Source organism: Anopheles funestus, chromosome X (genome assembly GCF_943734845.2).
Source record: "Anopheles funestus chromosome X, idAnoFuneDA-416_04, whole genome shotgun sequence".
NCBI lineage: Eukaryota > Metazoa > Arthropoda > Insecta > Diptera > Culicidae > Anopheles > Anopheles funestus.
The window spans coordinates 2,329,468-2,356,223 of record NC_064597.1 but is presented as its reverse complement, the minus strand read 5'-3'; the positions used below and the strand labels follow the sequence as shown (position 1 = coordinate 2,356,223).

The 26,756-nt window shown below is 41.8% G+C and overlaps 2 protein-coding genes and 1 long non-coding RNA gene across 12 annotated transcripts in view; 1 reads left to right on the top strand and 2 right to left on the bottom strand.

Moving 5' to 3' along the window:
- Positions 1-2,424, bottom strand: part of LOC125768532 (disks large 1 tumor suppressor protein) — a 52,590-nt gene extending 50,166 nt beyond the window's left edge. Inside the window, exon 1 of one of the 8 annotated variants that reach the window (XM_049436338.1) lies at positions 2,330-2,424. The gene's annotated coding sequence lies outside the window, so the exon portion shown is untranslated. Of the gene's footprint in view, positions 1-1,700; positions 1,802-2,210; positions 2,231-2,264; positions 2,286-2,320 lie in introns of those variants that run through there. The other 7 variants (XM_049436355.1, XM_049436392.1, XM_049436383.1 and 4 more) reach the window with 7 other exon arrangements.
- The window catches only part of LOC125768658 (uncharacterized), a 73,965-nt gene extending 52,863 nt beyond the window's left edge, over positions 1-21,102 (top strand). Inside the window, exons 2-3 of the long non-coding RNA XR_007418930.1 lie at positions 5,519-5,630; positions 20,108-21,102. This is a non-coding gene — a long non-coding RNA (uncharacterized LOC125768658). The remainder of the gene's footprint in view (positions 1-5,518; positions 5,631-20,107) is intronic.
- Positions 4,307-16,321, bottom strand: LOC125768517 (uncharacterized). Of its 3 annotated transcripts, none has more exons than XM_049436288.1 (14): positions 16,092-16,321; positions 12,693-13,352; positions 11,499-11,571; positions 11,380-11,420; positions 11,121-11,309; positions 9,852-11,019; positions 9,569-9,771; positions 9,252-9,459; positions 8,976-9,167; positions 8,839-8,901; positions 8,632-8,777; positions 8,483-8,569; positions 7,701-8,122; positions 4,307-6,479 (listed from the first exon to the last, which is right to left on the bottom strand). In XM_049436288.1, exons 2-14 carry the CDS (start codon positions 13,231-13,233, stop codon positions 5,526-5,528), a joined length of 4,287 nt encoding a protein of 1,428 aa, XP_049292245.1. In that variant the 5' UTR covers positions 13,234-13,352; positions 16,092-16,321; the 3' UTR covers positions 4,307-5,525. The 3 variants fall into 3 exon arrangements, with proteins under 3 accessions (XP_049292245.1, XP_049292255.1, XP_049292263.1); XM_049436298.1 differs by having other exon boundaries at positions 8,976-9,140; XM_049436306.1 differs by having other exon boundaries at positions 6,328-6,479; positions 7,687-8,122.
- Positions 21,103-26,756: the final 5,654 nt, after the last annotated feature.

The window sequence follows — 26,756 nt, the reverse complement described above, 5'->3', positions numbered from 1 at the left end:
ATCGTGTATGGAATACAGCTGATAGCATACATTCAGGCGTTACGCACAGTTCGATCGTTTGTCAATCATCGATTGTGTATTTTTCCATTACCCGGCATTCGATCGATCGGGCTACCCACTACTACCACTCGACAACTGGGAAAAAATGGGAAAACCCGGAACGAAAGCCTATAACAAACCGGGGGGGTGTGGAAAAAATGAGGGAAACATTTCTGGAAAATAATTAAATAAAATGCCACTGTACAAATAGCAGACCGTGGAAAGTATATGCGTATATCACCGGTGCCGGCCAATTTGTGGCGCGTTAAATGCGCTGGAAATTCATCAACCAACCCCCAACTCCCAACCCCCACCCCGCCACCCTCCCACCTAACAACCCGCTTGATCTCTAGCATCCGCCATTTTTCTCCCGCTTCCCATTCCCCTCTGGATCGGTGTATTGCACACAACAGTTTCCAAAACTCTGCTGCATTGGGGACCACACAATGTAATGTAAAACTCTTTTACACATTTTTGCCGCCGAACGGACACGGTACGGTTACGTGGAAAACTTTTACTAATTGCGAAAACACAGGTATACACAGACACACACACACGCGAAAGTTCGCCAACACTGTAGCGTCAGGACGAAACGCACAGGACGATAGGATAGGGATAGGATTGTCGATGAATTTTTCACCAGAATTTTGTGTTCATTATTGTAATCTGGATATGCAGTAGGGAAAGTTTTGCCGTCTGATTTTTCGATAGACATGTTTGCTTTCTTTTTTTGTCATTTTTGCTGTAATAGTTTGATTGCCGTTGGTTGGTTGGTTGGGATGGAAATGGCAAGAGCAAGTGATGGATTCGCTAACGAGTGGTGTTACCCAAAACTAACCCCTTCTTGCTCTCACCAATGCACTCATTAATTTTGGAATTTTATTTTTTTGATAGAAGTTTTCGGCATTTTGTTTTTGTTTTTTGTTTTCTGCGAAGTGATTGTTTTGTTAGTGTGCTACGGGCTACTAACGATCCATCTGCTATTAACGCCACCTGCACACAGCTCGCACTACGGCTCTTCGCGCACTTAATTTTTCCGCACTTAATAATTTTGTAGGACGCACCAACAACAAAAATGGAGTCACCGAAAGCTATTGGTGTTGTTGTTGTTTTTGTGTAATCTGTGTAACTATTTTTTATCCTCCCACACACACCATTACGTCCGGAAAATGGGTCGGAAAAAATGGAAAACTTGTTTTCCAAAATGAGGAAAAAAATTTTGGGAAAGCGTAGTCTAGTGGGAACCGTTCCGGTACGAGAAACAATTTAAATTAATTTAGACTTTTCATTTACAATTACACTTCTACAACGACCACGTGGAAATTGTGCAGCTGTAGAATGAAAAAAACCAGAGAAAGCACAACATCAATCACGATCGAAGTTGTATTTTTTATTGTTGATTTCCGGCAAGTAAGTTGATTGAATAGGAAGCGCAGGGCAGTGCGCTATTGATGCAGAGAAATCAAGTAAAAGGGGTCGATGCACCGAACGTTGCATTAACAACAACAACAACAGCAACAACAACAGTAGTATATCTCTTTCACCATCGGGTGAAAAATGGAAATGGTGGCAATGTGGGTGAACCGAAGGAACGGGGATTGATACCGATCGAAGCAAACAACAACAACAACAACAACAACAGCAACAACAACAACACGCACTACCCAACAACCACCACACAACAACACAGTCGTCCCGGTTCGAGATCACGAGACCACGCTGCTCACCGCTCACGGTTCAAGTGCCCATAGTCCTGGCCGCAAAGAAAACGGCAGGTGGAAAATTCACAACCCTCCTGCGCATACTACCGACCGGGCCCGATCTTCGGACCGATTCGGGTGTGCACGCACACACCCGCACGCAACGACAATTCACCCCGTTCCTCCCCACAAAAACCATCCCCTAACTCGAACCAAAAAAAAGGGAACTAGAGCAGGTTGTTGGCACGGGCACGTGTGTGTGTGTGTATGGTTTTTTGTTGTTGTTGTATGTTTAAATATCGTAACGCATCCCTCTCGCTCTACGCTCTTTTCGTAACCATTTCATAACGCACACGTACACAACACTGACTCTTACGCTCCCTCTCTCTCTCTCTCGCCGTGTGCGCTGAACGGTTCGATGTGAACGCGGTTGCATAAATAGACTGTTAATTTTCGTATCGTCTTACTAACGGGGAGCAAACTTCAAAATTTAAAGCAAAACACGCGACAAATTATAAAACTCACTCGCCCAAGAAAGGGTCGCTTAAACAAAACGTTGAAGTTCGGTAATGGAAACGCACAAAACATACACCTACACACTCGAAAAGCGCACTGTTACGAACGTTTGCACGGACCGCACGCCGTGTCCCTTTTGCAAAAACGCGTTTTATGCTAGGCCCTCTATTTCATAATCACATTTTTCTTGCGAACGAACATTCTCTTCTTGTTCGGTTTTGTTACGGGAGGAAATCTTGTCCTTTATACTCTCTCACTCTCTCGCTCGCTCCGTCTCGCTTTCGCTTTCGTTCGCTCCCTTTCGCCAGGGGTTTTGTTTCTCTTGCATTTAATGCTCATGCTCGTCGGTTTGCTTTCTTCCCTGTTCTTACCCAGGCCCTGCAGTGTTGCTCTATTTCTCTTATTATAGTAGTGAGCCTTTCTTTTTTTCACTTTTCCTTCCCTTTCGTCCTTACATAGTTGCATGTTTTGTGCGTCATGGTTTATATTACTCTCTGGGTGAGTCTTTTAATGTTCGTTTTTTTTGTGTGTGCATCCTTGCGCGAACGCGATGGAGCCGCACGATTGTGCTGCTAAAGCAAGAGAGCAACAGCACAAAAAAAAGGATGATGACGTACAGGATGGTTTTTGTCATGAGTGAGATGGGGCGATTGGATTCTACAGCTAGCGGGAAAGGAACAAAAATCAACAACCGAGAGTCACTTCGTTGAAGCACGTGTGTGAGCAAGTTTCTTTAGCTTTAAATATTTCTAAGGACAGTTTTTCTTTCACCGGTTGGGAACTTTTTTGTTGATTAAAATAATTTTTACTCAAAAAAAAACACATTCTCGTTAAATGCACAGAAAATCTCTTTCTAACAAATGAATAAGATTATTATTTAAAAACTTATGTTCAAGAATCGGTTTAAATTGCTAGAATGCGCATCGGCTCTCTCATGTCCTGAAGATTTGTTTTTCTCGCAAAGTATAGCTTACGCCAACACAAACAAAAAAAAGGGGGATTTAAGCACTGAATGACCAAAAGGACGATGCCAATGTCAAGGGTTTCGCGTATGCTCTCGATACCTTTTCAGTACATGAGTGACACCTAGCGCAAGACATTTTTGCATATAATCAAGATTTATACATTGTATAAAAACTTTAATATGAAAACGTCGCTAATATTTGTGAATATTTAGCAATTTGAAACAGAATATTTAATTTATGGTAAATGGGATACCAAAAAATGGTAAAGCAAAAGTTTGAAGTTAGTTGTATTTTCCAATTTCATTGGTTTGCTAATGATTTATTCTTGATAGAACATTAAAAGAGATGCATTTAAGCCAAAGTACTTATATTTATTAAAGCTTGGCTAATATGAAAATTCATAGAATCATTAAACATCATTCCCATCATTTAATGAATCCGAAGCAGTAAGTTGAGCTCCACTGAATTTGATTTTTAAATTTGGGTTGCATGCAACATTCCAACATCTCTGCAAGTTTCTTGTATGCAATCATGTGCCTTGATCAGGGGTGGGCAGATAGTTAAAAAACTCTGAAATTATATGTCAACCAAACCATTTTTCGACCAGGATTCTTCGATTTGTGCGTTAAAACATTGTTAAACACTTGTGTCTTCATTACAGCATACTATTGAAGGAATTAACCTTTATAAACTATGAGATCAACCTAAAAAACATTTCACTGAGAAACGGTTGAAATTCATACTCCCTCTTCAAGAAATGTTTCGCTTGAAATAATAGCTTTACGGCGAAATAATGTGCGCATGCGAAAAAGAAATTAATATTTCTCATGAAAGCATGAAAGCACAAAAAGGAAACATGCTTTATACAGTTATGCTGCTTTCTGACGAGCTTATATGTTGCGTAAAAAAGCTCTATCAAAGAAAGTAATAAATGACTATAATTCTAGATTTACCATAAAGCTACAGATCCTGTGAGAATGCAAAACTTTCATAAGTTCGGAAAGTTTCAAATTTAATTAAAAACTGATGTTAAAAATAATCGTAAACTGGCAACACTGCTACTGGTACGGGACAAATACAATCAGCTTTATTATTTAACTCGTATTTATTTGTTTTTAAACTTATGACAAAAACTTGTTTTACCTTAAACGCTAGATTCCCTTGAAGGTGGGGGAAGGGTGTCCTCCGTACGGGTACGCAATTCTCATGGAAGTAAACCGTACCAGAGGGTTCACGCATAAAATCGTATCCGTTCTGTGTATGTATGGCTGTGTGTGCTCTAGTATGTGAGTGGCTTTTCCTTCATCCGGTTTTTTTTTCTTTTGTTCCTCTAGTGGACATGTTGTTTGTCCTGCCTGTTAACATGACGCATACACTTTGTTTTTGGTTTTGTTTTTTAATACCATTTTGTTTCAATAAGTTAGAATTTTCATACATGTACATCTAGTTTCGTATCATCATTAGCGTTAATGGTTGCCTTGCATTACTCAAGACACTGGTAGCTAATGATATGTTCGCCCTATAGCGATTCGATTGGGTTTTTGGGTTTTTCGAATGTGTTTCTGTGTGAGTGTGTCAACCGGCTGCACACCAAGCAGCAGAATCTTGCCTTCGTCTATGATATGTGTCTGACTGAAAAGTATGTATGGCCAGTTGACATGTAATAGAATAAAAGAACCTAAAGAAGTAGTAAGCAGGACTTGATCATGGTGATTAAGAGGTGCGTGTATTGCACACCAACAAACAAATCATAAGCTCTTTACAAATTACATTTTGTAACATAATGATAACAACATAATCTAGTTGTGTAAAATTTAATGAGCGCCTAAAAGTACGACACCCGCACTACAAAAGATGCTTTAAAACAGGGGTTGTATAAATCTAATTTCATATTGGTCAGCTAACATTATCCTGCTGAATAATTATAGCTCCCAAAAGACAGAGCTGCTCTGTTTGGGTGATAAAACGCCTGAATGTATGCAATACGCATCACAGAATTATCTGCTTAAGTCCCGCTTACTATCTTTTTTAGTGGCTTTCGATCTCATACACTCACAGACATGCCATTTTATGGTCCAACGATGACCAAGTTGGCAGACTTTTCCTTGCAAGTTACAACGCAATACACACAACCGAGAACTGTTCACAAAGAAACGTATACAATAATTCCATCTACTTAGGAGTAAGTGTTGTGAAAACAGCTCCGAAAGTGGTTGTGTCACGATCTGTGCTTTTTATGTGTCTGTGTGTGTTTTCGTCAGTAATGTTTCAAATATTTCTTTTGTTTTTCTTCTGCAGGGAGTCTTTATATCGGTGCCGGAAGAGCCATCCCCATGAATCCTTCACCAGCGCCAGCACTCGGTAGCTTCATCGGATCGTACATTGGATGTGAATCAGTGGCCGGCCCAAGGTTAGTATAAATAGGACCGTTTGCTTCGTACAGATGATGCATTGGGTGGGGTGGTTGGGGTTGGTAGTGGTGCGATGCCATCATGCCGGACACGGCCGAGGGTGGCGGTCCGGTTGGGACGGACGAAGCAGAACCACCGGAGGGCAGATGTCCGAGATGGTGGTGCGCGTGAAGATGATGATGCTGATGGTGATGGTGATGGTGATGCTGTGGCGTTACCATTGGACTGCAGGCGGTCACGACCGTCGTGTAGGTGTTGGAAGAATCAACCGAGGAAGCGGACGCAGTAGACGAAGCGGAGGTAGTGGACGGGGTGATTGAGTGTGAAGAGCAGAGGGATTGTAGCTTGGAAAGGTAGTTATCATACGGTGGTTCCTCCCGTGTACGATTGTCCGGCGTACGCGGAATGTCCGCATGGTCTGCGACGGTACCAGCTGATTGTAGCACACGGTCCTGCAGCTCGTCACCTACCGATGGGCCACGTTTGTTCGCATTCAGCCCACCGCAACAGATCTGTCCATGGGTGGGAGGCAGTACGGCCTCCTGGTTCGTACTGTGGCTACTGTTATTATTACCATCACCCTCACCATCGGCATGTAGATGCTTACTGTTGCCGGTCGTAGTATTGTTGTTGTTTTTATCGTTGCCACTATTGATGGTGTTTCCATGTCGAATACCTTCCCCGTTGACGTGTCGTACGTTGGTTTCGTGTGCGGACAGGGTAGTGCCGTCACACGCTGTACCCGCACCCGGTGGTATCTTCACGTGCTCGAGCATGGTTATAACGTTATTGCGCAGATGATCGTAGTACCCCGTTACGTGGCCACGACCAGAAGTTGTCTCGTTTTCCTGCTTGTTTCGCATCAATAAGACAAGGGACGAAAGTAAACTCCAATATTAAATAGTGCTGCAATTTATCAATCGCATGCGTAAGACGCTTAAAGTGATACGAACGAACTAAATAATAGCTTGAATACTACTTGGAATGGAAAAGTGGGTAAGGTGATGTGTAATATGGTTTAGGGAAATTGCTGCTCTTCTTCCTCTTCACTCTGCGAGGCGCTTGAGTGGTCCTATTCCTGAGCCTTCCCCTATTCCTCCACTGAATTGGGCTTACGCTCCAAATCCTCAAGACTCAAAGATTTCCAAGACCGGCAACTTAGGCCATATGTCCCGGGAAATTGCTGTGATTAATATTTCACGATTAAAAAGCGTTTGTTTCGCCACAAAGTATGCAATTCGCACTTCATTTCCATCTCTTCATAGCTGCATCATTCTATGATTGGATTATTGTAAGAGTAATCTAAGATCCTCATGTCATTTAAGCACATCTATCAGAGCTCAAAACTTCTCAGAACTCCGGGTTGTCTTAAGACACAAAGCTACAAACAAATCGCACTTTTTCTTTAACGTGAAAAAAAATCTTTACACTTATGATCCACCCTCATTGAAAGCGTTAACATCTTTAATATATTTATCTCTAACCAAACCATCAATTTGATGCACAATAAAAAAAATAATCCAACCATGCAAGCACGAGAGGGAGCCGTGCCGTTGTTGGTTTCAGCTGAACGTGTTCCTTTTTCCTGAAAGGAGCTTGTAAAAAAAGGGGGAATATAGCGGTCACTGGAACCACTCGGAACTGTCAAACGAATGGAGCAATCAAAAAGGGGACGATGATACAGCAAAGGAACCGTATTTTATGAGCGATCGTATCAATGGGTCGTTTATTTATGTTGTTTTTTTATGGCTTTATTGAATTTGATTTGTCGTTACAAACAAGCGAACGGGTTGGTGAGATTTGATTGTTTGTTTTTTTTTCTTAGATTTTGTTATTCTTCTTTTGAAAAGCGGGGAAAAACATTAAACGTTTTGGTATTGTTTTGAGGGAAAGGTTTTTTTTTCTTGTGATTTCGTATAGATTGTGTGACGTAGCAAAAAACAGAGATAAAATAATGGGAATTTATGAAACATAAGAAAAGTAAAACAAAAGGTCTTACGCATCCACTCACCGGTCGAAAGTCGTGTCTAACGAATCAAGCTCGTTTCAACCAACCTTAGCTTACGTACCCGTTCGGCGTGGCTAAGCTGCGTCTCCATTGCGGTAATGTCGGTCTTCAGCCGGAGCATCTGCGACTCGACGCGGGCGTTCTCCCGCTGCAGCTCGGATATTTCCGCCTCGAGCGACAGCAGGTCTTCGCCGGCTCCGGATGAGCCACCAGCACCACCGCTCTCGCTGCTACCGCCAACGCCCGCCGATCCATCGCTACCGACACGCTGCTCGGTCGGTGCGTCCTGTACATTCGGGTCTTGCATGCGGGACAGTACGGTACCGTTGTTGCCAGATCGGAGATGGGCGAGGCCCATCGACGAGCCGGGTGCTATCGTTTCGTGCGACGTTGGTCCTACCGTACCGTTTGTCACATTGGAAGGATTACCGCTGTTGCGCGTATCTTGATCCGGCGAGTGCGTCATCACCATGTCTGACATAGCTGGGGTGGAAAGACACGTTAAGCTTATTAAAACACCTATTCTGAGGATCGGTCATCTAGTTCCGATTGTTAAAAATGTTTATAAATAAACAATTGTCTACATTTAGGCAATATTTCAGCACAAGAGCTTAATGCGCCTAATAGTATGCAATCAATCATGGGGCGGACCAGTGGTGTATGTGATAAATGGTGCCGGTCCGCACGGCAGGACCGGGTTCAAATCCCATCCGGAGCGTCCTCCCGTAGCAAGGACTGACTACCAGGCTACGCGGTAAAAATATGTCTAGTAAGCCAGAAATGGCTGGCGTGACCTTAGAGGTCGTTAAAGCCAACAAGAAAGATTTTGTTAGTTCTATTTACCTGAGTATTGTTTACCATAGCCATCGCCCAGATGTTCCTCGGAGTATTTTGCCTTCTTAATGCCCTGACCTAGTGAGTTTGCCAGCGCTAGAAAGAAGTTGCCGAAGTTGAACAATCTCTTCAAAAAAAAAATAATTCCTGCTACCTACCATCACAACCGTTTGTGTTCGACACACCGTCAAACTTCATCGAGTTAAGCTTGGAAGAGTGCTGTGGTTGAAGCTCGGCTGAGGTTGGTACGCCTGTATCCATCACGCGCATACGATTCCTGTTTGCAATCGGACATCCGGACGCACTGGAACCGGGATGTGGGAGAAGTTAGCGTGGAGTGCGTAGTTGTACCGAATGACACTTACCTTCGATGTGAGAGAAACTTCCCCGTCGAATGTCCCGAACCATCACAACCTGGGATTGGACATCTGAAGAAAATGGAAAAGGAAAGGGTGGGATTTAGACAAAGCAGCGATAGTCACGCCCGTCTTCTTGAGCATACCTTAACGGTTCCGATTCTTGACCGTCTCGAGGTTTGCTTTTCGGTTTAGTTGCTCGCGGACAGCCGGACAGGCTGCGGTGGGATGAATAGTTACCGGTCGCGTGTCCAGAACCATCGCACCCGGGCGTTGGACACTTGAGCTCCTGCGTGTTCGTATGATATTGTCTGTCGGTGCGCGAAAGTCCAGACAAGCTGGAACGAAACCCGTAAGTTTTGTACCGCAATGGCGAGTTAGCCGGGTGTGGTTACAATAAGCGAAGAAGCGTTGCTACTCACCCATCCTTAAGCAGCTTGTCGTGCGAGGGTATGTGTGATGGTGGTGGCATGGCGTAACAAGAACCGGCGGACGAGTATCCTGCCCCCGGTACGGATGAGTATGGGCCGAGGGAGGCACCGTACGGTGGACATGCCTGGTAGTTGGATCCGTAGCCAGGATATCCGTTTGCGTACTCTACCATACCGTAGCCCGGATGTGGACTATAGCCTGCGTGGCAAAAATATAGTCAGATGGTTTTAAAACGGACCGAGCCTGAAGGTTCTTACAGGTGGAGAAGTATTTGTTGGGAAATTTGGAAGTAATCACTTCCACTTACCGGTATGATCTCGGTAACCATCGAGATAATGCGAGGCTGCACTGTCCGGTGTCGATTCCCGACTATATCCAGGGCCGGGCGGTCCCATAAAGCCAAAGCTAAGAGGCCTTGGTGCACCACTGAAGTCCACCGGTTCTGTTGGAGGTGATCTAGCGTTCGTTGCAGCTGTTGCTGTGTCCTGATGATACTGTGGACTTGTTGAGCTGTTTCAAACAGGATAAGAACCCATATATAGTGTTAGAATCATCCACACTTCTGCCTAAACGCTTATTGCTGTAGGTACCTATTGGGTAGTCGACTAACGCTCAGGTCAAGTGTATGGCCCTGGGGGCTAGGTATGTGTGGACTGTTTGCCTTGATGTGGTTCGGACTGGTGCCGGGCTTAGGACTGAGTTGCGTCTCTGCCTCACCCTTTCCACCGTCCGCGGTGAGCTGCCCGTTCGAGGAGGATACACCGTTCGACGAGAGATCCACAACAGGCGCCCGTTCGGATGGACCGTTCGTGGGTGTTACGCCGGGTGATCCAACGCCACCGCGCAGTGTACCTTCGCTCGAGGTTACTTTGACGCTTAAATTTATCGCTGAGTAACCGGGCGGATGTGCTGGACTACCACCGCATGACGGTTCGTAGTGATAGACGGGTCGCGGGTAGATTGGTTCGGTGGCGGTGTTGTTATCGTCAGGCATCTCCACCTTTAGGAGCGGTGGACCTGCCGGTGGTAGCATCGACTCTTGCTGTATCGTCGGACCAAGGTTCCCGACCGGTGGTGTCTGCCCGGGCGCTGTATGGCCAACACCCGTGCCGGACAGACCGACCGCAACGGAGTAGTCATCGAGCGTCGACTGTACCGGCTGGTAGACGGAGCCGTACATGAAGCTCTTCTGCATGCCGTAGCTGGCGGTGTCGTACCGTTCGAAGGCACCCGTATCGTAGCCACGGGATGTGTATGAACCGAGATCGTATGAGCTGGCTGGTAGCGTTTGGCTCGTATCGTAGTGTGCTGTCGTATACTGTTGCTGTCGCGTATCGCCAATCTGCCCGTACCGGGCAAGATCTTGATCACGTCCGTAGCTACTCTCGAGCATCTTGTTGCTGCGTGTGTCTGACGGGTGTTGTTGACTCGAAGACTCACCCGACGGTTGGGATGTATCCTCCTGCTGCTCAGTTTTAATAACCGGCCTTCCGTTCGATTGGGGTAGGTCGGTGTTTTCGTTTACGTTCGCGCCTGGTGATTCGCTGTTCGACTCGTGACCTGCAATATGCTTACTGCTAAGATCCTTCGCTTGCCGGCTGTGCGCTGTGGGTGGTTGCTGCCTTATTCTAGCGGTATCAGTCGATTGAATTGTTTGCACCGGAAGCTGACGGGTTGCGTTAATGTCGCGGGCAGCTACGTCATCCGCCGACACTGCTAACGCCGTATGGTAGTCACCCAATTGCTGATAGTTTAGCACTAGCATATGACAATTAGGATAGGAAGAGGAAGAGGGGAAAAAAGGGAGTTCAAACGAATTGTGAAGAAGGTATTGGAGTGATGATGGAGAGGTTACTAACCTGCTGTGTGTAACTTTTGCCGAAAAAGCAAACCATTTTGATACTTAAGTTCGCGAGCAGCTGCCTTACTTGCGGCTGCCTTGGGACATCCAGAGAGACTTCGATGCGAATTGCGTCCAGCACTGACGTGTCCACGGCCGTTACAACCCGGTGTAGGGCATTTCAAAATCGTCTCGTGAAGCGCTAGTACTGTGACGAAATAACAGTGCACCTTGATTAACTCTTCATCATGGCGGATTTAAGAACGTGAAGTACTTACATTCAGACGATACTTTATCGCGCCGCGGACATCCGGATAAGCTGCATGGATTGAGGTTGGGGAGTGGATGTTTGGGGATTATTGTGATGTCTGTCATTTTCAATGGCAGCTCAACCTACCTTCTATGATGCGAGTATAGTCCGGTGACGTGGCCTAATCCGACGCAACCCGGTGTGGGACACTTGCTAGATTCTGTGAGCAACAACCCGGGAGTGGTAAGATGAAAACAAAACAAACATCAAAAGAAATATTTAAGAGAGCAATATACAACATCAAACTAGCTTCAGTTTCATCTAGTTCTTCCCCTGCTCACCTTTCTTCCATCAACACAAACACAACAAGAAGCTGTAAATTCACTTTGATACCCACAGCATCAACTAATTACAAGCAAGTCAACGCAGGTCTTCCACCCCAAACATACATAAAAATAAAACCAGTCTACAACGAAATCGTTGAAGAGGACGGCACTGCTTCGTAGTGGGAGTCGTTCAGTTTTACACCATCGACGTATCAGTCCATCGGAAGTGGGGTAAACATTTTTGCAACAAATTTCTACAACAGTACACGCAAAACCCCCTCATATATATTGCCGTAGTGAAGAAATCTACTCACTCCAACATCTTCGACGAACACCAGTAAACGGTAGGATCTTCCAAAATAGCAAAATTCTGTGCCAAAAAATTCGAAGCACGTAGTTTAAAAAAAAACGAGGAGAAAAAGAAAGGGATTTACCCTTACCGTTGCGCCGGGTTGAGGTTAGTGCTGCTTGGAATCTGATTGTCGGAGTTGTCAGAGCTTATTAAGGAACTTTCAGACGGACGGTTAAAATGTGTGAGAAAAAATCAACTCCATCGCAACGTAACCCGGAGGGTTGGATTTTTCCGATTACATGCCTGCATGTACAACGGAATGTTTTGTCGGAATATGCTTTGGTAAGGTTTGGCACAATGGGGTCCTCTTGACCGACCGAAAATCCTACCTCCCCTCCCACACACCCCCAGCCACATCGAGCGGCAATGAACCTGCCAAATCCCCGAGAGGATTTTTGAGGATTATGGTGATAGTCAGGTTAATGGTGTGCCGAGCTAAAAAAAAAAGAGGGGGTGGACCGATGTGAATTTGAAGCTAACCGCTGTGGTAGGGTGTCGTTACCGTCGGTAAGGGATGAGAGTTTAGAGATTGACTGGCCGGTACGGTAAAACCACTGTCAGCACCATAGGGATAGGCGAAATAGCTTCGATAATGAGGAGCGAACCTTGGTTTAAAGGATTCGGCAATGTACCGACACTGTTGGGCATTCTTATTGGGCTTACCTTTCAGTCCGGCCGTATAGGTGCTGTATCGTCTGTAGCTGGATAGGTTGTCGGGATCGTTTGCTGATAGTGTCCGTGCGTTACTGGTCGAACCGTCACCGGTCTGTGCTGTGGCACCCGCACCGGCTCTGTACGATGTACCCGGCGTTGATGTGGAGCTGACAGCGTTTTCCGGCCCGGGACTAATCTTATGCCGTACGCGTTGTTCCACTGACTTTAGCACGCTGTGCTTGGGCACTCTCGTACTGCTGCTATTGCTGCTACTGCTGCTGACGATGCTGCTGCTAAGACTCTGGTGCGATGTCCGACTGTCGCAGCGAGAGTGATCATTCATAACACCGCCGGTTACCGCCGGCCGGAAGTGTGCTGGTGGTGGCGTTGGTGCTACTACTGCTGCTCCGTAATGCGTACTACCGCCGTTGCTTTTGGACGTGGAGGCACTAGTTAGACGGTTGCGCGGCAACACTGACTCCATAGAGCCATGGGCGCTTGAGCGGATGCCGGAGGAGTCACGAATGGCGACCGACGATCGCTGGCGCATAGCCGTATGCTACCGTAACCGGTGGAAGGTGCCTCCCCTAGAGAGTCTACATCCTTCCAAATCAGGACGAACGGTGGATGAACGATGGATAGGATGTAGCGTGAGAAATTTATCTGTAACTGTAGATACAACATGCTATTTATCATTCAGCGAATGAACTTTAGAAGCATAACATATATGTTGTTGTACGAAAAAACTTTCCAATAGATCACTTAACAAGTAACGCGTGACTAACGAATTGCATACATTTCGGCGCTTTGCTTCAAAATTTACGTTATAGATAAGTTTATAAGTTGTGCATTGATTTTTAATGTAAAAATAGTATGTTTTAAATGTTTATTTACAAAAAGTAACTAGGCTAATTCATAACTCGCCAAAGTGAAGGCTAGCTCATAATTTATGTTTATAGCTCTTAAAATCATTTCATGTCTGTAAGTGTTCATCATGACCGAAGCGTTCCAAAATACGGCGAATAATATCCCTCACGTACGTTTGATGAAATAGTGAATGAAATATTAAAACAGTTCTTAACCTTTTCCTTTAAAATCAAAGTATAATACTTTGCTCGCAACACACTAGCCGCAGAGCGAATTTCAATAATGTTAAGGAAATAGCACCCAACCACATCAGCATTGTGAAAAAAGTGTCAATCAGTGTTGGGTTCTCGTTTGTTTCCATGCAAGGGGTGTGTTTTAATTTTTCCGCCCCCCTCGCCCTTCCATGTGGCAACCACATGCTGTAACCCTTCCAACTTGGTACAGCAAAACGCATTCACGCAGGTATTCCGGTAAGGAGGACATTTTGAATGGTTTTAACGAAGTCTTACCCCCTGCCCGCTCCAAAAAATAAAATCGTTCCGTAAGGGAGTATAAAAAAAGGATCAGCAATCACTTTCTTTCAAAGGGGTTTCCTCAACATTTCATCATCACACACACGCACAGGCACGTACTACTTTCGGGAGTGGTTTCGGGAAGATTAATCCCAACATTATCGGTACGATCTGTATCGCGAATGGAACAGGTGTCGGTAGGAAAAGTGCAGCATCCGTACCCCGAACCGAAAAAAAGACCCTTAGGGACGTAAGGGAGTTAAACTGACCTACGCCCGGCAGCCGCATATGGGATGGGTTTGGATGCGCGAGGGTGAGATGCTGATGTTCCCGTTTGCTCATTTCGGAAGACCTTTTTTCCGCACTTGCAACGGATGGAAAATGTTCTAAATCTATCCAAAATCACTGCCGGTGTTCTATTCGCTTATGCGGACAGGCACTAGTAACGCAACAAGAACTGAAGTTTCGAATACCGCAGGGGGAAGCTGTAGACTCGTTATGAAATTTTCACATTTTCTTGTCCGGTACAACTGTCCCAGTATGCATTAATTATACACATTATTCTAATAAGAGCCAAAAACCTGACAATGTATGGCTATGGTCGCTCGTTTTAAATACGGTAGCATATAAAATCACGACGGCAATGTCTTCGATTTTCTCTTATACATGAATGTATCTGTACGTGTGTTTGTGTGTGTGTGTGTGTGGGTGTGAATATGTGAGTAGGGAATAAAGTGAAGGGAAGGATAGAAGGGTAACTTTTTATCTCGAACCCAGTTTAATCCAAAAAAGGGACTACGGGAATGCTCTGTCTAATGCTCAATCGGGAGATTCGGGTTGACACGAATATTTCGGAAAAGCCCGATGGGTGGAGTAAGGAAGCCGTGTTTCCTACCGTACCACAGCATGGCTAAATGAAAAGAAGCACACAACGAGAAGAATTTTTACTCATTTGTGTCGCTAGGAAGCATGCCGCTTGGTTAAACGTGCTCGTCAGCTCCGTATGACTATTTTTCGAGTGGTACAAAACCGTCATGACTGTTCATTTTACAGCTCATTTGGGTAGTGCTGTTCCTGTTGACAGCAGGAAAAGATGTGCTGACAGTCGGTTTCAGGGTGGTAAACGATTTACACTCAAGGTGATTTTATATTCTTTCTACTATCCAACTGGAGATAGAGAGTTAGTTACTCAACACATATGGCGTTTTTTAAACCTGGTTTTGTGATATCCAGCGGCACATACGTTTTGAGTTTATTTTCAGGAACTTTAACAATTTCGAATCTTCTATAGCGCTACGAAGTTGTATACCACGAAAAGAAAAGAAAAATATGCACTACACTACTTCAGCAAGCAGTACTAGAACGCTTTCAATCGTGACGTTGCTCCAAAATTTTGACAGATTACAGACTACAGAGAATCCAACTTATGACTCTCTAGTGTCTTCGTCACCAAGGTTGATAGCTGCTCATGATGCTGCTCTATATACCGACTAGACGTAGTTAAAACATCCAGTACCGACTATTTCTTTTGGAAGTATCATGGTTCGCCATAAACACAAGCACACACAGAGCCCTAAACGGTGGACAGAACCTATTCTCATGGACATTCGTGTGGACATTACGTAAAAGAATTGGCGCATGTTGCAGTATCTCTTACACAAGCAGCACTAATTGTTTGATGTTATTAAGCTTCGGGAAGCTGGTTGATAGATGTGGTTGTCTTTTGCTTATTTCTTTGTTGTTATCTGTCGTACACTCACTTTGTAGCAAACTATCTCGATGTAGTCTAAATTTCTGGATGTACTCACTTAAGATCTGGAATACGGATAGCCTTCAGATCGCTTATTTTCCAAACACACCGCACATGAGTACCTTCTGCCGTAGTACATCCAAACTTCAAAACTCAAAATATTGCGTGCCGTATCGAGCAGTATGTCCTGAATATCTTTCACCAAGGAGTACGTCAACACAGCGGATTTGCGTTGTTACACACTGAAACGGGGTCGTTTTTTTCAGCACCTATACTCACCTGGAGAGGTAACGGCTGCAGCTCACTTCAGTGAGCTCAGTATCTCCGAACACGCCGCTGCTAGGTTCGCACTATTGTCAACACGGGAATTTTAGTGCAAGAATTCCAATTCTTACAACCGTTTTGCAAAGCAACACACACGCTCGTATCACACGTCCAGCGACTGCCGTTCAGCACGGAACCAACACACTGTACGGCTGTATACGGACGAGCGTCCTCTCTGTCTGCACTGTGCTCAGAAGGCGAACTGCAGCTCCAATCGCACCGTAGCGTTCGGCCGTCTGCTGTCCGGCGAAGGAATCTTCAAACACCGAACCAACACCGTCGTGTTCGGTCACCGAAGCTATGGCGGCGGTGGCGTAGAAGGGTGCAACTAGCGTCCCCTCGACTACCGTCGCACAGCATCCGCGTGCGTTCGGCCTGTTCGGGTACGGTTCGTGCGGTGGCGATGACTTCCCCTCCAAATGTACGGCCCTGGATGGTACCGTAGGTCCAGCCTTCCCGGTGGAGGTGTTCCTTATTTTGGGGAGGACCGAACCGTCGAGCCCGATTGGTTTGCGGGCTGGTTTGCCTGCCTTTTTTTCGGGTGCATCGTGGTGCACCGAGCGGATAGTAAGAAACCTTCCGTAAGCCCGCTAGGGAAATATCTTGCCAACCTACACAGTACACAGTTGAAGAAGGATTTCATTCAGTCGCGATTTTAAATTCGTATACTTTGTATGCTGAACCAGGGAATGCATTCGACTTCGGTTTCCGCGCTTCACCACCAGTGCCGCCACCCGCATCGCTGAATAAAATTATAATTGCAGCGGCAGGAACAGCAGTTTGCACCGAGCTACAGGTCCTATCTTTCAGAAACTCTGTGAAACCCGCTGGTACCCGACTGACCCGATGGGGGGCGTTAAATGCATTCCATGCAAGAGCGAGACAAAGCGTGGTTCGAAACGAAAAGCTTTGTATGCGGGCGGGTGCCAAATACACTCGATTGCATACACGCAGGCGCCGACCGTACTGTCAGCCAGCTCTACGAAGGGGAAGTTGATACATACACACACGTACGAGCACAAAACCATCAGATAAACCCGAACACATTACGGGGTGGCTCCCGGGGAGACCGACAATAGTACAACCCCAATTGGATACGCCTTTCACGCACGAACCGCGAACATCGGGAATTTAGACAGATGTGAGTTTACAGGCTTACGGTTGCGACTGGACATGTTCACAGTATTCAGTTTGTATCGGTATGCCAAGCGAGGTGGTATGTGCATCACTGCTGAAGGAATGTTGCTTTTTTATCGAGAAGAGTGCTTTCGAACAAGACGAGTTTACATTGGGTAGAAAATAAAAAAAAAGTCGCTATCAAGTATGGAGAAGCAAGAACTCAATCAGCCGCGTGTTTTAAGGACATGAAGTTAAGCTTGGTTTAACAAAGTTTTAGAAAAAAATTAGTAACATTCTTTAACACGTTAAATTTAATTAAAATTACAGGAAATTAGTGACCTAACGAGAATGTGAAAAGGGGAAAAATATAATTGATAAATAACCATTTCGAACTTGAAACATTCAAGGAGTATCAATTATAATTTCTCTTGTTTTTGGTATTATTTCAAAATACTGACACTTACGATATTACATACATTTAGGCGTTATGATTTAATAATTGTTTTGTTGTAGTTTTTCGTTTCTGCTATAAGCAATATGTTTTTGTTATTACCAACTGTTTCTAGATTTAAGTTCATTATAGAAAATTAGTTAAAATTGTAACCGATTATACCGATTCGGGCTTCGTCAATTTCAATTTCGTCCGATACATCCACCCATTATGTTTAGCTTTAAACGGACGAAATGAGGCAAATATTCCTCACTTCCGATTTCCATTTAAACTGCCGGAACTTGTTTGAAAGATATATATATTTTTTCTTAAAAATGACTTCTTTCCTATTGCAAATTGTAACCCTTTCCCCTTTTTTTATTTCTTTGCTTTAGTCTATAGTCCTTTATCCGTTTCTTTCCCCTCTAGAAATCACAATTGCTTTCTATTTAGATATTGCTTTATTATCCCCTGCTTTTTTCGCACGATCACTCCCTCCCTCCCTTAAGGTACGCTTTTCCGTAAAGAAATCGGTCGTTTCGGGTGGAAATGGCACGCAAAGAAAAGGGAAAAAACATGGAACAATTTTCATTATTTCTCAAATCACAAAATGAAAAATAAATCAAACATACACTCACCCCCTCAAACTGTACTGTGCTCGTTCCCATCCCACGCGCCACAACCCGTTACCCATTATTCGCATTTTCAAGCCTTTATCGTTCGATCATCGATTTTCTCTTTCTTTCCGCGAGCAGGAAAATGTATCCCACAAACCGGCACACCGTCTAAAATCGTACAAAAATGCGTGCGTGGATGGGGTTTAATTTTTCCTTAACTTCTATTTCGATTCCCACTCTCTCTTTCGGCCGCTCTTTACCAAAGGGGTGCGAGAAGAAAATGGCCAGGAAGTTGACGGTTGGCTTTCGGTGTAATTAAAACGCAGCCAGAGGGAGTTCGCAGCTGCAAGAAAAGGAAATTTTTCAGAAAACGGATTTGGCAAGGGAAGAGGGGGAAAAAAGAGAACAGTTAAAAGCACAGGAGAGACTAGTTCGATTGTTATGGGGATGGTTGTTTTTTTGTATGTGTGTAAAAGTTTGGAAAAACTATCACTAAACCCGGGGAAAAGTATCAAAAGTGCTATGCTGTCGCTTTCTCAAATTTTCCTACACTTATACAGTTAAATGCTCGTACAAAAAATTATACGACAAAAAAGCTTGATTTTGCGCCTAAATGCATGCAATATTTTCGACCATTTACGCTTTATAATCAAATTAATCGAATTAAACTTTTTGGTTAAGGGCTTCTTGATCAGCAATGGTTTGTAGACAAAACCAATACTAAATTAAACCATGGAAGTAGTATAATTATGCCATAATGTGCATTTACGCCTAAATGATTTCAATTTACATTTTTGCTTTTATTTAATCATTTTAAACAATTCTTATAATGCATCGTGTTAAATGAATTATCCAATCCAATCCAATTAAATGAACATTATTTGAAATAAAATTTTCTACTCAATCATGACGCAAAAGGTGCTAGATTACTTTATCCAGGCTTATGTTTTTGCCCTTCTTTGCGTAATCTTAACCCCATCTTCAATCGCCTTTTTGGTACCGGCGTTGAATCACAGCAGGTCAAATATTGTCGAACCTTCTTGTTGGACAGGATAAAAGATGGCAGAAAGTGCACACAGCGCAGGCAAAAAAAAAGAATCACACTGTAGCCCTTTTTTTTCGTTCTTTCTCTCTCTCCGCATCCAATCTGTCCAATGCCCATGAAAAAAGGGGTCTCGAACGATTGTAATTAATTATAATTTTTGCTCGCTATCTCGACTGCAGCAGACGTTTGTGTCGGTCGGTGGAAAATTTCTTGTATCGTCGCTGCCGTTCGATGCTGCCCCGTTGCCGTTTGTTGGTCATTAAATTGTTTGCAGCTTGGGAGCTGTTTTTTCCCCCTTTCGCTCTCATTCTCGGCCATAACAAATGATACCGATTCGATGGGTGGCTGGCATTTGGTAAAATCTATTCCGATGCGCATCTTATTGGAATAATTTCAATTTGTAATTTTTAATAAAAATTCACAGCATCTTGTTTCTGGCAGCGAAACTGCAACTCGCATGCCCGACCGAACACACGGTTCGTTACTTTCCGTACCCGTCCGGTCTCGGTTGCTAGGGAATGGAGAGCGAAAATAACTCAACTGCAATCAACTTGTAAAAAAGGACACTGTGCTTCATTATCACGTCAGGTCGGGGTGGCGTAGTAAACAGCTTCTTTAAATTTTACACCAGTTCTTTTTGTTGCTAGCGAATGCAAGCAAGCGCTATGACGAGCATCATTAATAGAATGATCACTTTAATTATTTACCATAAATTTTTGGGAGCGATTTCCATTAATTCTCTCTTTTCTCTCTTTTTCAGCGCGGCACGGTGCAAGACGAAAGACGGAAACGGAATATGGACAGGCAGAATTGATAAAGTGGTTCGCCAAAAATCGACCGTCCTGTCGGATGAACCCCCCAACACCCAGGGCCGGAGCCGGAGCGGTGGTAGCATAATTAATTATTAAACCCGCACCTTCAATTACAGCTGATCGATTTTTATGCCACGGCACTCAAATCAATGCCCGGCAGCAGCAACAACAGCTAGAAAGGGAATGGGAACAAAAAATCGCACACACTTCAAATATGGAGCGCAAGGCAAGGAAACGCAATCGGACGTAAATCTATTAGCGCGCGCTTGCTTGTCCTGCTTGCTTAATTCAGCTGCACTGGCAACACTGGGTAGTAATCTAAAACTAATTACACTTACGTCACGATGACGTATAAACGTACCCGCTACCTAGCGCCTGAATGTATACTTATGGCCGATGCCGGGCAATAATGCTCATTCTGAGTAACAAACGGAAATCATTCCGTTGGAGAGACTCTAACCAAACGGGAAGCAAATTTGCATTCCGCACACCCGTTAGAAGTCGACAAAAGCTTCATCGATTTTTTTTCTTCGATCAATTAATCTATCAAAACGAAAACCATAAACAAAATTCAAAATAGCAGTTCGTTGAGAGATGTATCTGCATGATTTTTAATTAGTTTTGAGCTTTGAAGTCGCTAATCGTCGAATGCTCAGTTGATTGTTGGGCTCTATTACTTTTCTATTTACACGGCCATATGCTCCGCTTCTTCGACCTTCCGAAGAAGACGTAAGTTTATTCCAACTTACAACCTCTTCGTAATATCGAGAAGTTTGAGAAGACGGTTGGAACTCAGAATGAGCGCTTATCTCTTCAGGATGTAAAGTAAATTGCGAAATACCGCTAGGTTATACGAAGTGTCCATAAAATTCTGGTACGACCATACCTCCGTACTTTGGTAATATTTAAAGTACTAATGATGGGACAATTCCAATTTTTTTTTATCATTTTTCACTCTTTTTTTAATTTAAAGCATTATTTGAGTGAAAAGAAACAAATTGCAACCAATTGGCATTGAAAAAAATCAATTTAATTTTTTTTGCAAAATTTCTCAAAAAAAACGTAAGGGGTAAGCCTTATAAAATTTTCGAGTTGAAAATTTTTTGAAATTTTTTTTTCGATTTTTTATTCTTTTTTTACTTTAAAGCACTATTTAAGTGAAAAGAAACTTATTGCAACAAATTTCCATCAAAATATATCACATTTAAAATGTTTGCTACATTGCTCAAAAATGAGGAAAATTTTACATTTTCTCAAACAGGGTATGGAACTTGGTTCCTCGAATAACTTCTGGCACAGACATCTGAGGGCATGGCCGTCCAAGAAGAAAATGTAGCCATTGGTGCCACCTACCGACCACAAGTGAAAGATTGGCGATCCGTTGGATACCGACCTAGTTATAGGCAAAATTTTGTGCAAAAATGAGGAAAATTTTACATTTTCTCAAACAGGGTAAGGAACTTGGTTCCTCGAATAACTTCTGACACAGACATCTGAGGGCATGGTCGTCCATGAAGAAAATGTAGCCATTGGTGCCATCTATCGACCACAGGTTAAAGATTGGCGATCCGTTGGATACCGACCGAGTTATAGGCAAAATTTGGTGCAAAACTGAGCAAAATTTTCATTATTTTTTTTTGAATTTTTTGATTTTTTTATTATTTTTCACTCTTTTTTTAATTTAAAGCATTATTTGAGTGAAAAGGAACTCATTGCAACCAACTGGCATTAAAATAAAACAATTTTATTTTTTTTGCAAAATTTCTCAAAAAAATGGCAAGGGGTACCCCTTATGAAATTTTCGAGTTGAAAATTTTTTAAAATTTTTTTTCTGATTTTTTATTCTTTTTTTACTTTAAAGCACTTTTTAAGTGAAAAGAAACTTATTGCAACAAATTCCCATCAAAATATATCACATTTAAAATTTTTGCTACATTGCTCAAAAATGAGGAAAATTTTACATTTTCTCAAACAGGGTAAGGAACTTGGTTCCTCGAATAACTTCTGGCACAGACATCTGAGGGCATGACCGTCCAAGAAGAAAATGTAGCCATTGGTACCATCTATCGACCACAAGTGAAAGATTGGCGATCCGTTGGATACCGACCTAATTATAGGCAAAATTTTGTGCAAAACTGAGAAAAATTTTACATTTTCTCAAACAGGGTAAGGAACTTGGTTCCTCGAATAACTTCTGACACAGACATCTGAGAGCATGGTCGTCCATGAAGAAAATGTAGCCATTGGTGCCATCTATCGACCACAGGTTAAAGATTGGCGATCCGTTGGATACCGACCGAGTTATAGGCAAAATTTGGTGCAAAACTGAGCAAAATTTTCATTTTTTTTTTTTTGAATTTTTTGATTTTTTTATTATTTTTCACTCTTTTTCAATTTAAAGCATTATTTGAGTGAAAAGGAACTCATTGCAACCAACTGGCATTAAAATAAAACAATTTTATTTTATTTGCAAAATTTCTCAAAAAAATGGCAAGGGGTACCCCTTATGAAATTTTCGAGTTGAAAATTTTTTAAAATTTTTTTCTGATTTTTTATTCTTTTTTTACTTTAAAGCACTATTTAAGTGAAAAGAAACTTATTGCAACAAATTCCCATCAAAATATATCACATTTAAAATGTTTGCTACATTGCTCAAAAATGAGGAAAATTTTACATTTTCTCAAACAGGGTATGGAACTTGGTTCCTCGAATAACTTCTGGCACAGACATCTGAGGGCATGGCCGTCCAAGAAGAAAATGTAGCCATTGGTGCCACCTACCGACCACAAGTGAAAGATTGGCGATCCGTTGGATACCGACCTAGTTATAGGCAAAATTTTGTGCAAAAATGAGGAAAATTTTACATTTTCTCAAACAGGGTAAGGAACTTGGTTCCTCGAATAACTTCTGACACAGACATCTGAGGGCATGGTCGTCCATGAAGAAAATGTAGCCATTGGTGCCATCTATCGACCACAGGTTAAAGATTGGCGATCCGTTGGATACCGACCGAGTTATAGGCAAAATTTGGTGCAAAACTGAGCAAAATTTTCATTATTTTTTTTGAATTTTTTGATTTTTTTATTAATTTTCACTCTTTTTTTAATTTAAAGCATTATTTGAGTGAAAAGGAACTCATTGCAACCAACTGGCATTAAAATAAAACAATTTTATTTTTTTTTGCAAAATTTCTCAAAAAAATGGCAAGGGGTACCCCTTATGAAATTTTCGAGTTGAAAATTTTTTAAAATTTTTTTTCTAATTTTTTATTCTTTTTTTACTTTAAAGCACTATTTAAGTGAAAAGAAACTTATTGCAACAAATTCCCATCAAAATATATCACATTTAAAATTTTTGCTACATTGCTCAAAAATGAGGAAAATTTTACATTTTCTCAAACAGGGTAAGGAACTTGGTTCCTCGAATAACTTCTGGCACAGACATCTGAGGGCATGACCGTCCAAGAAGAAAATGTAGCCATTGGTACCATCTATCGACCACAAGTGAAAGATTGGCGATCCGTTGGATACCGACCTAATTATAGGCAAAATTTTGTGCAAAACTGAGAAAAATTTTACATTTTCTCAAACAGGGTAAGGAACTTGGTTCCTCGAATAACTTCTGACACAGACATCTGAGAGCATGGTCGTCCATGAAGAAAATGTAGCCATTGGTGCCATCTATCGACCACAGGTTAAAGATTGGCGATCCGTTGGATACCGACCGAGTTATAGGCAAAATTTGGTGCAAAACTGAGCAAAATTTTCATTATTTTTTTTGAATTTTTTGATTTTTTTATTATTTTTCACTCTTTTTTTAATTTAAAGCATTATTTGAGTGAAAAGGAACTCATTGCAACCAACTGGCATTAAAATAAAACAATTTTATTTTATTTGCAAAATTTCTCAAAAAAATGGCAAGGGGTACCCCTTATGAAATTTTCGAGTTGAAAATTTTTTAAAATTTTTTTCTGATTTTTTATTCTTTTTTTACTTTAAAGCACTATTTAAGTGAAAAGAAACTTATTGCAACAAATTCCCATCAAAATATATCACATTTAAAATTTTTGCTACATTGCTCAAAAATGAGGAAAATTTTACATTTTCTCAAACAGGGTAAGGAACTTGGTTCCTCGAATAACTTCTGGCACAGACATCTGAGGGCATGGCCGTCCAAGAAGAAAATGTAGCCATTGATGCCATCTATCGACCACAGGTTAAAGATTGGCGATCCGTTGGATACCGACCGAGTTATAGGCAAAAGTTGGTGCAAAAATGAGAAAAATTTTACATTTTCTCAAACAGGGTAAGGAACTTGGTTCCTCGAATAACTTCGGGCACAGACATCTGAGGGCATGGCCGTCCAAGAAGAAAATGTAGCCATTGATGCCATCTATCGACCACAAGTTAAAGATTGGCGATCCGTTGGATACCGACCGAGTTATAGGCAAAATTTGGTGCAAAAATGAGAAAAATTTTACATTTTCTCAAACAGGGTAAGGAACTTGGTTCCTCGAATAACTTCTGGCACAGACATCTGAGGGCATGGCCGTCCAAGAAGAAAATCTAGCTATTGATGCCATCTATCGACCACAGGTTAAAGATTGGCGATCCGTTGGATACCGACCGAGTTTTAGGCAAAATTTGGTGCAAAAATGACCCTTACTAAATTTTCACTTTTTTGATTTTTTTGATTGTTTTATTATTTTTCACTCTTTTTTAATTTAAAGCATTATTTGAGTGAAAAGAAACTCATTGCAACCAATTGGCATTAATATATACCAATAAAGAAGTAAAGTTAGCTAGAGACCGGAACGACCATGTCTCGGTGTTTTGGTTATAACTTAAGCATCAATTATCGGACAAGTATGCCAAATACATGTAAAGACGCAGAATTTAATTCTTCACCACTCATGGACACATTGTTATTGTTTATCTCGTCAGGATTTCAGGTAAATCGTGAAATAAATTAAAGCTTGAAATATTTCATGTAATATATGTACCTCCGTTTTTATGTAATAACTTTAGTACTAATGATCGGACAAGTATGCAAAACACATACAAAGATGCAGAATCAAATTCTACACAAATCAGTCGAACATTGTTGATGTCTATGTCTTCAGGATTTCAAGTAAATCGCAAATAAAGAAAACTTTGAAATATTTCACTTCGGTTTTTTGGTAATAACTTTTGTACTAATGATCGGACGGTTAAGTAAAACACATGCAAAGATGCAGAATGAAATTCTACACAAATCATCCGAACATTGTTGATGTCTATCTCTTCAGGATTTCAAGTAATTCGCAAAGAAAGAAAATTTTGAAATATTTCACTTCGGTTTATTGGTAATAACTTTAGTACTAATGATCGGACGGGTAAGTAAAACACATGCAAAGATGCAGAATGAAATTCTACACAAATCATCCGAACATTGTTGATGTCTATCTCTTCAGGATTTCAAGTAATTCGCAAATAAAGAAAACTTTGAAATATTTCACTTCGGTTTTTTGTTAATAACTTTAGTACTGATGATCGGATGGGTAAGTAAAACACATGCAAAGATGCAGAATCAAATTCTACACAAATCAGTGGAACATTGTTGATGTCTATCTCTTCAGGATTTCAAGTAATTCGCAAAGAAAGAAAATTTTGAAATATTTCACTTCGGTTTTTTGGTAATAACTTTTGTACTAATGATCGGACGGGTAAGTAAAACACATGCAAAGATGCAGAATGAAATTCTACACAAATCATCCGAACATTGTTGATGTCTATCTCTTCAGGATTTCAAGTAATTCGCAAATAAAGGAAATTTTGAAATATTTCACTTCGGTTTTTTGGTAATAACTTTAGTACTAATGGTCGGACGGGTAAGTAAAACAGATGCAAAGATGCAGAATGAAATTCTACACAAATCATCCGAACATTGTTGATGTCTATCTCTTCAGGATTTCAAGTAATTCGCAAATAAAGGAAATTTTGAAATATTTCACTTCGGTTTTTTGGTAATAACTTTAGTACTAATGATCGGACGGGTAAGTAAAACACATACAAAGATGCAGAATCAAATTCTACACAAATCATCCGAACATTGTTGATGTCTATCTCTTCAGGATTTCAAGTAATTCGCAAATAAAGGAAATTTTGAAATATTTCACTTCGGTTTTTTGGTAATAACTTTAGTACTAATGGTCGGACGGGTAAGTAAAACAGATGCAAAGATGCAGAATGAAATTCTACACAAATCATCCGAACATTGTTGATGTCTATCTCTTCAGGATTTCAAGTAATTCGCAAATAAAGGAAATTTTGAAATATTTCACTTCGGTTTTTTGGTAATAACTTTAGTACTAATGGTCGGACGGGTAAGTAAAACAGATGCAAAGATGCAGAATGAAATTCTACACAAATCATCCGAACATTGTTGATGTCTATCTCTTCAGGATTTCAAGTAATTCGCAAATAAAGGAAATTTTGAAATATTTCACTTCGGTTTTTTGGTAATAACTTTAGTACTAATGATCGGACGGGTAAGTAAAACACATACAAAGATGCAGAATCAAATTCTACACAAATCATCCGAACATTGTAGTTGGCT